The following is a 13,282-nucleotide window of genomic DNA, read 5'->3' as shown; positions in this document are numbered from 1 at the left end:
AAATCTATCCAAAAATCTTGGCGGGAATTTATTGTGAATCAAACCGAATTTATTGTGAATCAAAATTTAAGCGGGTAGGTATCTAAATAAAATTTGAACATTTCCTTTTCAATTTAAAATTCCATGTTACTACTCCAGAAACTACTCCATTCTTGAAACACAAAGTCAAACTCTTCTGTTTTGCTCCATTACCAAATTTGCTCATTTTCTTTCCTATATCTCATCAACTATTCCAGCTTATTGTCTAATGTTTTCATCTTTAAATATTGATCCATTTTAATCCATCATGGATTCTATAATTGAGACTTCCTCTACTGCTAGTTCCCCTGTTTTTCTTTCTTCTGTTCATCATAGAACAAAGAAAAATCTAACAAATCATCTACACCAATCAATTTTTGAAACTCTGCTAATACGAAGTAATGATGGAAAATTGAAAAGGGGTTGTCAAACTGAGGTTGCTACGAAGTTCTCTGTCCATGTAAAAACTGTTCGTCGTATTTGGCAGAGAGGAATAGCTTGTATGGAAAATGGGTTAGTGGTCAATGTATCTAGCAAATTAACAAATTCTGGCCGCAAGCGAGTTCAACTCAACTTTGGGAAAGTCGCCGAAATTCCTCTTCGTCGTCGAACCAATATCCGCTCATTGTCAAAGGCATTGAATCTTCCAAAATCAACAGTTCATAGGAGAATTAAAGAAGGCAAAATTAGGCCGCATTCAAATGCGTTGAAGTCGTATCTATCTAAAGAGAATAAGAGAGCGAGACTCTGATTTTGTCTTTCAATGCTTGAGCGTAATAGTTTTCAAGGCCAGCCAATGTTCAACTCCATGTATGACTACATGCACATTGATGAGAAGTGGTTTTACATCTCCAAAGAAGCAGAGAGGTATTACATTCTTCCTGAAGAAGAAGAGCCACATCGTTGTTGTAAAAGTAAACGTTTCATTACAAAGGTAATGTTCCTTGCAGTAGTCGCTCGGCCACGGTTTGATGAAATATAAAAATGAAGAATTTTCAGGTAAAATTGGAATTTGGCCATTCACATACAAGGAACCAGCTAAAAAGAACAGTAAGAATCGTGCAGCTGGTACACTTGAAACAAAGGCAATTGTATCGGTAACAAAAGATGCTATTCGTGCATGTTTGATCGAGAAGGTTCTACCTGCAATTCGATCTAAATGGCCATGTTCCAGTGCAATGAACATTATATTCATTCAACAAAATAATGCAAGACCACATGTTGATCCATTTGATGTTGAATTTCTTGCAGCTGCAAGTAGAGAGGGTTTTGATATTCGTTTATTGTACCAACCCCCAAACAGCCCAGATATGAATGTTTTGGACCTCAGATATTTTAGAGCGATTCAATCTTTGCAATATCAAGAAGCACCCACAAATATTGATGAATTAGTTTATGCCGTAGAAAAATCGTTCGAAGAATTATCACTGCAAACTCTTGATCATGTATTTGTAACCTTGCAAGCATGTATGTTAGAGGTGATGAAAATCAATGGTGGGAACAATTACAAATTGCCACATATGGCAAAGACAAAACTGATGAGAGATGGTACTTTGCCTTGCCAAATTCAATGTGAACCTCATGTTGTTGAAAATGCTTTGGCCTATCTCCATTCAAGTCCAGGTAAGTTTTTGGGTCTCTCTCTCTGTTTTTCGTTTGTCTATATGTAGCATGAAATATTAAGTTTTCTTTCACTATCTTCTTCTTCTTCTGCTTCTGCTTCTTTTTTTTTTTTTTTCTTCAGGGGTCTAACTCTACAAGGCTTCAGAATTTTTTGGGTGAATTCCTTAGTTAAGAACTCTGTTGATAGAGAACAATTTTTGTTGGTGAATTTTGTCACTTAACTAAATACTTCTTTGATGGTGTTGCTGTTGAAGAAATCATTTGTGAGTTTGCAATGCTAAATGTAAATGGCAGTGGTGGTGAGAATTGAAACTCCAGTATCAGCACTTTTTTTTGGTTGTTTTTGCTCCCTTTTGATGTATATATTCCTTTTGAAATGTAATGAAATACTACTGTAAATTCGTTAGTGCAGTAAATTCGTTTTTTTTTTTTTTTTGAAAATATCAATTGTCATAATTATATATTTTTATATCTATTACAAAATAAACATTGACAAGAAGAAATATTCTATCCCACTAATCCAATTATCTTACACTAATTTTTTTTAATTGTTAATATCTTTCTATTAATTCTATTAATCAAATAAGGTCTTAGTGTTTTGTCTAAACCATGAATTAAATTTACCTTTTCGCCATTGCATTGCAATCTCATCAATGGATTATACAAAAAGTAATTAAAAAAAAAAATTGTTAATGTGTACACATAGTGGTGATCTGGGAATCCAAGTTAAAAGTTGCATTATGCAACTTCAAGAAAAAGGCCCGTTTTGGTGTAGCTGTTAAAACAGCTTATAGATTATAGCTTAACAGATTATAGATTATGATTTTAATCAAAAGTTGTTAATCTGTTTGGTGTAACTGTTGGATTATAGATTTAGGTTGCTGAGTAGTGTTTGTTAAATAAGCTGTGAAATAGCTTTTTCAATTAATTTTTATTTTTTGTTTGTCTAAATTTCTCATAAAAAAAAAAATAATCTATAGTCCATTTGAGTCTTTTTCTGTTTTTAAAAAAAATAATAAATAAAAAAATTTAAGAGTATAACTATAAATTAACATGTTCACAGCAGAAGCTGATAATCAGAATCAAGGGGTGAGCAGCTTCTCAGAATCAGCTTTTTTGAGTTAAAATAAGCTATTAGAATCAGAACCTGTTTGAAATAAGTTTAACCAAACAGTCCAAAAATAACTTTTTTAAAGCTAAAAGTCATAAGTTGGCTCTGAAAAGCTAAAACAAACACCCCCAAAGGCAACAGCAGCTAAAAACGCAACAGAGTCATTTGGGAAGAATCAAAACACAGGCTGTGAAATTACATCAACTATCCTCTCAAATGGGTGAAAATGTAAATTTTCTTAATTGAGTGGAGGTATTTTAATCATTTTATTATGATGTGACATCATAAATAAATATTAATAAAAAAATAAATTTTTATTAACTTCCAAAATCACTTTTCCAAAAAACTAAAAAGTTTGGTTAAAAATCAAAAATTAACTTTTAACCATTTTTTAAAAACACTCCATAATATGAAATATAAAAATATTATATATATCGCATGAAAATAGATGAAATTAAGAATGTGTAATTATTTAAAATTTTTAGTGGATATGAATTAAAAAGATACATTAATCAAATTCGAAGCTGCTTACGAAATGCTTGTGCAATAATATCATCAATCATGATATGTGTCAACCAAATCTCCAAAACTAAGGTCCATCAGTATTGCTTTCAAATTCAATGTCGTCCGGTGGGATGTGGGATGTCCTCCAATGGGTCCTAATGTATACTTTAGTCAAAAGAGGGCAGGTGAGTTTAGGAGTGAACATGTTTCGGATTGAATTGGAGTAAAAGCAGAACTAATCCATTATTTATAGATCCTGAAAAATTAGAACCAATTCATTCCGTTTAAATCGTGGAACCAATCTGAATCAATCCGTTTAAATACGGATTGGATCGGTTTAGGACCACAGATTTACATAATTAAATAACAAAAATATATATATATATATATAACACTTTAATTTCATAAAACAACCGTGATTTATACACCCAGTGGGGGTCGACCCCCAGTGAGGTGGCGACCCCCTATTCGCTGAAAACACAAAAAAAAAAAAAAAAAAGAAAACTGTTTTTTTGGGCCAATCCCCCAGTGACACCTCACTGGGGGTCGACCCCCAGTGGGGGTAGGAAGCATTTCTGTTTCATAAAAATATAAATATAGCACCATATTAGTTTCACAATAGTAACATGTCTTTTCATAATAGCGACAAACTGTTCTAGAATTTAAACAACCATAAGAAAACTAGTTCCACCATAAGTATTTAGACCATTATAAATTAACACTAAAAACTAGCAAATAAAAGTAATAAAAGAAGATACTATGCAAGTTTAGGTTTGGATTTAAGTTTTATATGAAATAAGAGAAGATACTATGCAGGAAGGTGTATAATAAAAATATAGACTATTTGTATACGGTTCGGATCGGTTCCAATCCGGAACCGTAGGGTTCAATCCGGAACCAATCCGTAAATTACAGATTTTTAATTTTTCAATCCAGAACCGAACTACGGATTCAAAAAATCAATCTAAACCTACTGGATTGGATTGGATTGGACTGGATCAGATTACGGATTTCACGGATTCCTTGCTCAGCCCTAGGTAAGTTTACCGACCCATCCAATCCGAATAAAATACTTACATACTCCCAAAAAATTAAAATTAAAATTAAAATATCCTAAAGAAGGGGGATCATTGAGGATGGTTGGTGGTCTCGTTTGGTAGAGCTGTGGGAAAGTTATTATACGTTATAACTTAACAGTTTATAGTTTAAAACTGTGAACATAAACTGATTTTTGACTTATAAATTAAGTTTTTCCTCACCCACTCAAAGAATAAGTTGATTTTTGACTTACCAAAAGTTATAAGTTGTATTGTTAAGCTGAACCAAACACATCAAAATAGCTTAAATTAAGCTAAAAGCTGAAATAAGCTGAAAATAAGGCCTACCAAACATGGCCAATGTTTTGTCAATATTTACTTACTGAGTATAAGCAAATAATTACAAGAAAAAGTTTAAATGTACCCAATATATTTACAGAGCTAGGCTCAACCTTCTGTGTGAATTTTGTACATGTGTAAATTTCATCATATATGAGAGGATTATATCCAATTATATATGTGGGAGTCAAGTAAATTTAATTTATAATTGGCAAATAAGGCATATTTAAGCTCATCTTTGATTGGGTCCGATTTTATCAAAATCCATTGGATTCAAACAAATCATTGCTGAATAAATGTAGATGGGTTGAAGAGCATGTCAAGTTTAGAGGACATAAGTCATGCGTCTAAGCCGAGTACATCAAGTAAGTTGGCATGGCCTCATTGGGTGAGCTGTCATGACCCAAACCCGGCCCTATGGGTTTAGCACCGTAACCAGCTAGTAATCCGAGATTACCGAAGGCCTGCAGAACAGTAATACAGTAATACAGAGTACAGGGCCTGGCGGAAGCCAATACAGTAAATAAATAGTGTCCATTGAGCTGTGACAGTCTGTATGCCAAAAAGATTTTTCATGCATTCATACATACAAACAGTACAGTCTATACAAAATTTACAGTCACACAGTACAGGGACCTAATCCCTTGATAACGGTACAGTTAGTAGCTGACCGTCTATACAGTAATCCAAACAGTAAGACAGTACAGAAGGGGAAAATTCTAAAACACCCCTAAGCCTTAACATGATAGGCTCGGAACCTCGCTGCGAGGCACATAGGCTGGCTTGACAAAACTGGAGTCTAACCCACGCTCCTAGCTCCGATCTGGTGGCTGAGCACCTACATATATATATAAACAGTGAGCTAAAGCCCAGTGAATAACATAAAGCGTAAGGAGGTTAAGAATAAAATGTCCTTACAGTAATGAAAGCTGTTCATTAAACAATACTTCAGTCTTTCAGTCAGAACAGTTATTCAGTCATATGTGGTACATCCATTAGCATAGCAGTAAACAGTAGGTCTTAAAGACCGAACAGTAATGATGGCCATCAATCAGTAAACAGTAGTGGTTCCACGAGGGAACCGACAGAGATCTCTGTAACAGTAACAGTAAACAGTAGGTGCTAAGGATGCCACAGTACAGTTCAGAAATAAAGGACATACATTCATTCAGTAAATAATGTCAGTTTAGTAAACAGTTCAGTTCAGTATTCAAAAGATAATCAGTTGAACATATCTTTACACAATTGTTACTCACAGAGTTCTAGGCTACAGTAGGCTAGAGCGTCTCCTCGAAATGCCAACCCTATACAGTTAACAGATTGAACACACACATTAAGCTACACAGTTGGGAAAGATAATAACTCATTCCCTAATTTGCCTCGGTGTGTTCTACATCTATATCCCCAATAAGATGTCTTAAACTAGGTCTAAGAATGCCCAGAATGAGATGAGGATGCAAAGATGCACTTTTAAAAGCAGTTTCAGATTTTTCAGAAAATAGAGTCCCGCTCGAGCGTAGGTCACTCCGCTCGAGCGGACATGCAGACAAAGGTACCCGATCGAGCGTAGAATTACCCGCTCGAGCGTAGAATTACCCGCTCGAGCGTTCTGCAAAAACAGTCAAAAGTGCTGGATGGGTGGAATCTCCGCTCGACGGACGCTCGACGCCCGCTCGAGCTTGAGACACGTGATTCTGCTCGAGCGCCCAATCCTCCGCTCGAGCGGACTGTAAAACAGTTGCAAGATGCTGGGTGCTCGGATTCCACGCTCGAGCGGCACTTTTCCCGCTCGAGCGGAAGTGCAAAATCTGGAAATTCCAGATTGCACCTCCAAACCAAAGACCAAATTCAAAAGCATTCAAAACCGATCTTCTTGGGTTGAATTTCCAAAAAACACTTGTAAACATATAGAATGACATGGTTCAAAGCTCAATTTTAAGAAATCAAAGCCCAAGGGTGTTTAATTCAAATCCAATTTCAAACCATTTTCATGAACATGAAGAACATGCAAACATGCATGAATTCAAATCAATTCAAAGCTTCAAAACATGCTCTAGTGAGCCCATTCATTCACAAACAAGATGAAAACATGGCCTACACTTAAGACATGGACATGCATGTGACAATTTGCCATGAATTCAACTCAAAACTCATCAATTCAAACATGCATGCATGAATTATGTTCTAATCCTACATGTATGTACTAAAACAAGTCTTAACTCTACAATTGAAGCATGAATCATGCAAGAATTAATTCTATGACAACAACAAGAAGATGAAAGTCCTACCTTAGTCTTGTATTCAAGGTTTAGGAGTCCAATTTGACAATTTACACTTCAATTCCAAGCAATTCAAGCCAATTCAACAAAATGAACTCAATTCTCTCCTATCTCCTCTCTTGGTCGGCAAGAACAAGGAAAAGGGTTGAGGAAAATGTTTTTTTGATCAAGCATATACAAGTCTCTAAGTGTGTGAGGTAGTGGCCCACTTAGTGGCAAGTTTGGTAAATAAGTCCAATTCATGTAATTAACTCATTTTAATCTCATTTAATCATACCTAATCAGTTTTCAGATAAATACACTAGAAAATCACATTAATTGTGAGGATCATAGAACATTAATCAATTTCGGATTCGGTCGCCGATAAGGCCTTCAATTAGTAGTTTAAACATAACATGTGAACAGATCAAAGAAACAATCAAACAGATAGAATACAAATTAACACACATACTCAGTCAATTCAGTTCCAGTTTTTCAGTTAGTCAGTTCGGTACTTTAGTCAGTTCAGTTATCAGTCATAATCAGTTCAGTTTAACGGTAATCAGTGTTTATCGGTAAGCAGTGGTGAGGGTTATTATAGTCTCCCCTCCTTATCAAGAGTTTAGTCCTCTAAACTCGAGTTACCTTCGTTCCGGAAGAAAACAGGATTCAGTGGAAATAGTTCAGGATATCTTTTAGCCATGTCATCTTCCCTTTCCCAAGTGGCATACACACCACCATGGTTCTGCCAGTCAACTTTCACTAGCGGGATCTCTTTGTTTCTCAGTTTCTTGATCCGTCTGTTTACGATCTGTATAGGCCGTTCCTCGTAAGTGTAGTCATCACTCAACACTACCCGAGTAGGCTCAATTACATGGAAGGGATCCCGAAGATAATCTCTTAACATTGAAATGTGGAAAACATTATGCATGTGCTCCATTTTAGGAGGGAGCGCAACTTGATACGCCACCGGATTAATTTTCTCAATAATCTCATACGGTCCGACGTATCTTGGCGCTAACTTGCCTTTGACTCCAAAACGAGTCTGGCCCTTCATTGGTGTCACTTTCACAAAAACGTGATCACCCACTTCATACTCTCTGTCCCGTCTTCTGACATCCGCATAACTTTTCTGTCTACTCTGTGCAGTTTTCAGTCTTTGCTGTATCAGTTTTATCTTTCCAGTCGTCTCATATACGATCTCGGGCCCAAGCAAAGGCCCATCTCCAACTTCTGCCCAGCAAATCGAGATCTACATTTTCTGCCATACAATGCCTCGAAAGGCGCCATACCAATACTCGAATGGTAGCTGTTGTTGTAGGCGAATTCAACTAATGGCAGATGACTTTCCCAATCTCCCTGAAAATCAAGGACACACATTCTCAGTAAATCCTCTAGAGTTTGGATGGTTCTTTCTGACTGTCCATCTGTCTGAGGATGATAGCCACTACTCAGCCTTAATTCAGTACCCAATGTAGTCTGTAGACTTTGCCAAAACCTTGATGTAAACTTCGAATCCCTGTCAGAAACAATAGACACAGGCACTCCATGCAGTCTCACAATTTCATCAATATAGATAACAGCCAGTTTGTTCGCATTATAGATTGTCTTGACAGGTAAGAAGTGAGCAGCTTTGGTTAGTCTATCAACAATAACCCAAATCGAATCCATACCTTTTTTGGAGCGAGGTAACCCCACGATAAAATCCATCGTGATATGCTCCCATTTCCACTCTGGTATGGGTAGGGGTTGCAATAATCCGGCAGGTCGTTGATGTTCAGCTTTGACTTGTTGGCAATGAAGACATTTGGACACAAAGTCGGCAATTTCTTTCTTCATTCCCGGCCACCAGAAATTCTGTTTCAGATCTTGGTACATTTTCGTATTCCCCGGATGGATAGACAATTTTGAATTGTGGCCCTCTTGCAGAACTCTTCTTTTCAGTTCAGTGTCATTCGGCACACACAGTCTTTCTTGAAATTTCAGTACATTGTTCTCGAATTTGAAACCCGGTCTCGGCTTAGACTCACTTTCTTCGATGATCTTTTTCAAAAAGTCATCCTGTTGCTGTTTCTCTTTAATTTCTTCTATCAAGGCTGGTTGAGCAGAAATAGCGGCTAGCGTTCCACCTTGTTCTCTCAAAACAACTTCAATTTCAAATTTTTCAAGGTCACCAAGCAGCTCTTTCTGTCCGGTGAGCAAACAAGCTAAGTTGGCAATTGACTTTCGGCTCAATGCATCGGCAACAGTATTGGCTTTTCCCGGATGGTACAGAATCTGTAGATCGTAGTCTTTGATCAGTTCTAGCTACCTGTGCTGTCTCATATTTAGTTCCTTCTGTGTGAAGAAATATTTTAAGCTTTTGTGGTCGGTGTATACTTCACATGTTGCCCCATACAGATAATGACGCCAAATTTTCAGTGCAAACACCACCGTAGCAAGTTCCAGGTCATGGGTCGGGTAGTTCTTTTCATGTGGTCTCAACTGTCGGGAAGCATAAGCAATAACTCTCCCATTCTGCATTAAAACACACCCCAAACCCTTATGAGAAGCATCACTAAATACAGTATAACCATCCGTACCTGAAGGTAAAGTCAAAACCGGTGCAGTCACAAGTCGAGTTTTCAACTCTTGGAATGCTGATTCCCTTTGGTCAGTCCAGTCAAATGATGTCCCCTTCTGAGTTAACTGAGTCAATGGTAGGGCAATTTTGGAGAAATCTTTGACAAATCTTCTGTAATATCCGGCCAATCCCAAAAAGCTTCGGACTTCAGTCACATTTGTTGGTCTAGGCCAGTTCACTACAGCTTCAATTTTCTGCGGATCAACAGAAATTCCATTTTTGCTAACAACATGCCCCAAAAACATAACATGGTCAAGCCAAAATTCACATTTAGACAGTTTAGCATACAGTTTCTGTTCTCTTAAGGTCTGCAGGGCAAGTCTCAGATGATGTTCATGTTGTTCTATACTTTTGGAGTAAATCAATATGTCATCAATAAATACTACAATGAAATCATCAAGGTATGGTTTAAAAATTCTGTTCATGAGGACCATAAAAAGCAGCAGGGGCATTCGTGACTCCGAATGGCATAACTAAAAATTCATAATGGCCATACCTCGTTCTAAAAGCAGTTTTATCAATGTCTTCCGGTTTAACCTTCAGTTGATGATACCCCGATCTGAGATCAATCTTGGAAAACACTTGTGCACCTTGTAACTGATCAAATAAATCATCAATACGTGGCAATGGGTATTTATTTTTCACAGTTACCTTGTTCAATTCACGGTAATCAATGCACAGTCTCAGCGAGCCATCTTTCTTCTTTACAAACAAAACCGGTGCACCCTACGGTGAAGTACTGGGCCTGATAAACTTCTTGTCTAACAGTTCTTGCAATTGCACTTTCAACTCCTTCAGTTCAGTTGGGGCCATTCTGTAAGGAGCTTTCGATATCGGCTGTGTACCCGGAATCACATCAACGGTAAATTCAATCTCCCTGTCAATCAAATCCCCTGGCAGATCATCTGGAAATACATCTGGGAATTCCCTAACTACAGGAATACAATTCACATCAATTTTCACACTATCATCAGTAGACATAGTCAGCACAGAATACAGATATCCTTTACACCCCTTTCTAATTAATTTGACAGCTTTCACTGACGAAATCAAATACAGAGGAGGTACTACTCCACTCCCATTAAACACAAATTCAGGCAAACCAAGTGGACGGAAAACAACTTGCTTGGTCACACAATCAATAGTGGCATGATATTTTTGTAACCAATCCATCCCCAATATTACATCAAAATGATCAATGTTCAATGGTAGTAAATCAATAAACAGATGCATATCCCCAACAATGATTTCACATGCGGGGTACATATAAGCACATGTCATGGATCCTCCTACGGGTGATGATACGGCTAGCAGATAGTTGATGGGTTCTAAGGGTCTATTCAATTTCCGTGAGAAAGCATGCGATACATAAGAATGTGTAGACCCCGAATCAATCAATACATATGTATTTTGTGTACAAATAGAGAGGATACCTGACACAACGGTTTCAGTATTTTTCACGTCTCCCGGTACTAGGGCGAACACTCGGCCCTGCCTCATGGGCTCTTTCCCGGTAGCTTTGGGGTTAGGCTTTGGTGCTACAGTTGACGCTGCTGCGCTTGGCGTAGCTTTGCTACTAACTTGTGGAGCAGAGGGGCAGTCTTTAACCATGTGACCCACCTTGCCACACCTGTAACAGGCTCCAGATATTTTGTAACAGACTCCTTTGTGCTTCTTGCCACACTCAGAACAGGGTGGTATGAACCCACTCCCTTGGCTGGGGCTAGTTGTCGACCCCGTATTCTGTTTCTTGTTGGCCGGGTTGTGCTTGCCTTTCTTGAATTTAAAACCCTGCCTCTTACCACGCCATTCCGACGTTGGTGTTTCGGTTTTCAGTGCTTCAATGTTTGACTCGGCCATCAATGCCCGGTCGAGAACACCCACAAAAGTCGGTAGTTTCAAAACATTTATTCGGTCAAGTATTGCAACATTAAGGCCACCCTCAAATTTTCTGGCCTTCTCGTAGTCAGTGTCCACCATGTGTGGTGCATATCTGGCAAGTTCAGTACATTTCGTTTCATATTCCACAACGGACATCGTGCCCTGCTTCAGCTGTTCAAATTCAGTCACTTTTCTATCCCTGACACACTGAGGAAAATACTTTTCAAAGAAGGCTCCTTTGAACTGGGCCCAAGTCATAACTGTATTTTCATTACGGATAAACATCCACCACCTTCTAGCTTCTTCCTGCAGAGTAAAGGTGGCTAACAGTACCTTGTGTGCTTCAGAGCACGGGAACACCTCAAATAATTTTTCTGTTTCAAGCACCCAAGCTTCAGCCTTTAGCGGTTCCAGTCCTCCCTGAAAGGATGGTGGTTTCATCTTGCTGAATTTATGGGTGAGAGCAATAATATCCCCATCATTCACATTCGCATTAGGTTCCGGCTGTACCGGAGGAGGAGGAGGCTGGTGGTTCAGTTGTTGTTCAAGTCTAGCAGTTATCAGTTCCATCATTCTTTTCATTCTTTCCATTCTTGCCTCGGTAGATGAGGATTCAGGTTCATTTGCATTGTCCATTTCACTATAAGCAGTTATAATAGTTATAGCAATTGTAACATAAACAGTTGCATATTTAGACAGTTATCACATCAACATGTATTTAGTCATAACATAGCCACACACTTTTCAAGTTCATGAAATGCCCCAATCACTTTTCTAGGGCACCCTATAGCTCATTTGGACACGTGTGTGCGGTATGACTCGTGGTTAAGTATTGCTCTGATACCACTCTGTCACGACCCAAACCCGGCCGTATGGGTTTAGCACCGTAACTGGCCAGTAATCCGAGATTACCGAAGGCCTGCAGAACAGTAATACAGTAATATAGAGTACAGGGCCTGGCGGAAGCCAATACAGTAAATAAATAATGTCCATTGAGCTGTGACAGTCTGTATGCCAAAAAGATTTTTCATGCATTCATACATACAAACAGTACAGTCTATACAAAATTTACAGTCACACAGTACAGGGACCTAATCCCTTGATAACGGTACAGTTAGTAGCTGACCGTCTATACAGTAATCCAAACAGTAAGACAGTACAGAAGGGGGAAATTCTAAAACACCCCTAAGCCTTAACATGATAGGCTCGGAACCTCGCTGCGAGGCACATAGGCTGGCTTGACAAAACTGGAGTCTAACCCACGCTCCTAGCTCCGATCTGGTGGCTGGGCACCTACATATATATATAAACAGTGAGCTAAAGCCCAGTGAATAACATAAAGCGTAAGGAGGTTAAGAATGAAATGTCCTTACAGTAATGAAAGCAGTTCATTAAACAATACTTCAGTCTTTCAGTCAGAACAGTTATTCAGTCATATGTGGTACATCCATTAGCATAGCAGTAAACAGTAGGTCTTAAAGACCGAACAGTAATGATGGCCATCAATCAGTAAACAGTAGTGGTTCCACGAGGGAACCGACAGAGATCTCTGTAACAGTAACAGTAAACAGTAGGTGCTAAGGATGCCACAGTACAGTTCAGAAATAAAGGACATACATTCATTCAGTAAATAATTCCAGTTCAGTAAACAGTTCAGTTCAGTATTCAAAAGATAATCAGTTGAACATATCTTTACACAATTGTTACTCATAGAGTTCTGGGCTACAGTAGGCTAGAGCGTCTCCTCGAAATGCCAACCCTATACAGTTAACAGATTGAACACACACATTAAGCTACACAGTTGGGAAAGATAATAACTTAATCCCTAATTTGCCTCGGTGTGTTCTACATCTATGTCCTTAATAAGATGTCTTAAACTAGGTCTAAG

General features: G+C 38.2%; 1 protein-coding gene across 1 annotated transcript; it reads left to right on the top strand.

Moving 5' to 3' along the window:
* The first annotated feature begins 826 nt into the window (after positions 1-826).
* On the top strand, positions 827-1,951 carry LOC114262392 (uncharacterized). The gene is made up of 3 exons (XM_082895496.1): positions 827-952; positions 1,050-1,641; positions 1,896-1,951. The coding sequence occupies exons 1-3, from the start codon at positions 827-829 to the stop codon at positions 1,949-1,951; spliced, it is 774 nt and encodes a 257-aa protein (XP_082751622.1).
* Positions 1,952-13,282: the final 11,331 nt, after the last annotated feature.

The sequence above is a fragment of the Camellia sinensis genome, chromosome 11 (assembly GCF_055761805.1).
Source record: "Camellia sinensis isolate YWXY chromosome 11, ASM5576180v1, whole genome shotgun sequence".
Classification (NCBI taxonomy): Eukaryota; Viridiplantae; Streptophyta; class Magnoliopsida; order Ericales; family Theaceae; genus Camellia; species Camellia sinensis.
This window is presented reverse-complemented; position numbering and strand designations above follow the sequence as displayed.

Excerpts from the sequence above, each read along its gene's own strand:
- LOC114262392 (XM_082895496.1), top strand. The coding sequence starts at position 827 with ATGTATGACTACATGCACATTGATGAGAAGTGGTTTTACATCTCCAAA. Across the intron at positions 953-1,049 it reads GTAAACGTTTCATTACAAAG|GAACCAGCTAAAAAGAACAG; the intron begins GTAATGTTCCTT and ends TTCACATACAAG. Across the intron at positions 1,642-1,895 it reads CTATCTCCATTCAAGTCCAG|AAATCATTTGTGAGTTTGCA; the intron begins GTAAGTTTTTGG and ends TTGCTGTTGAAG.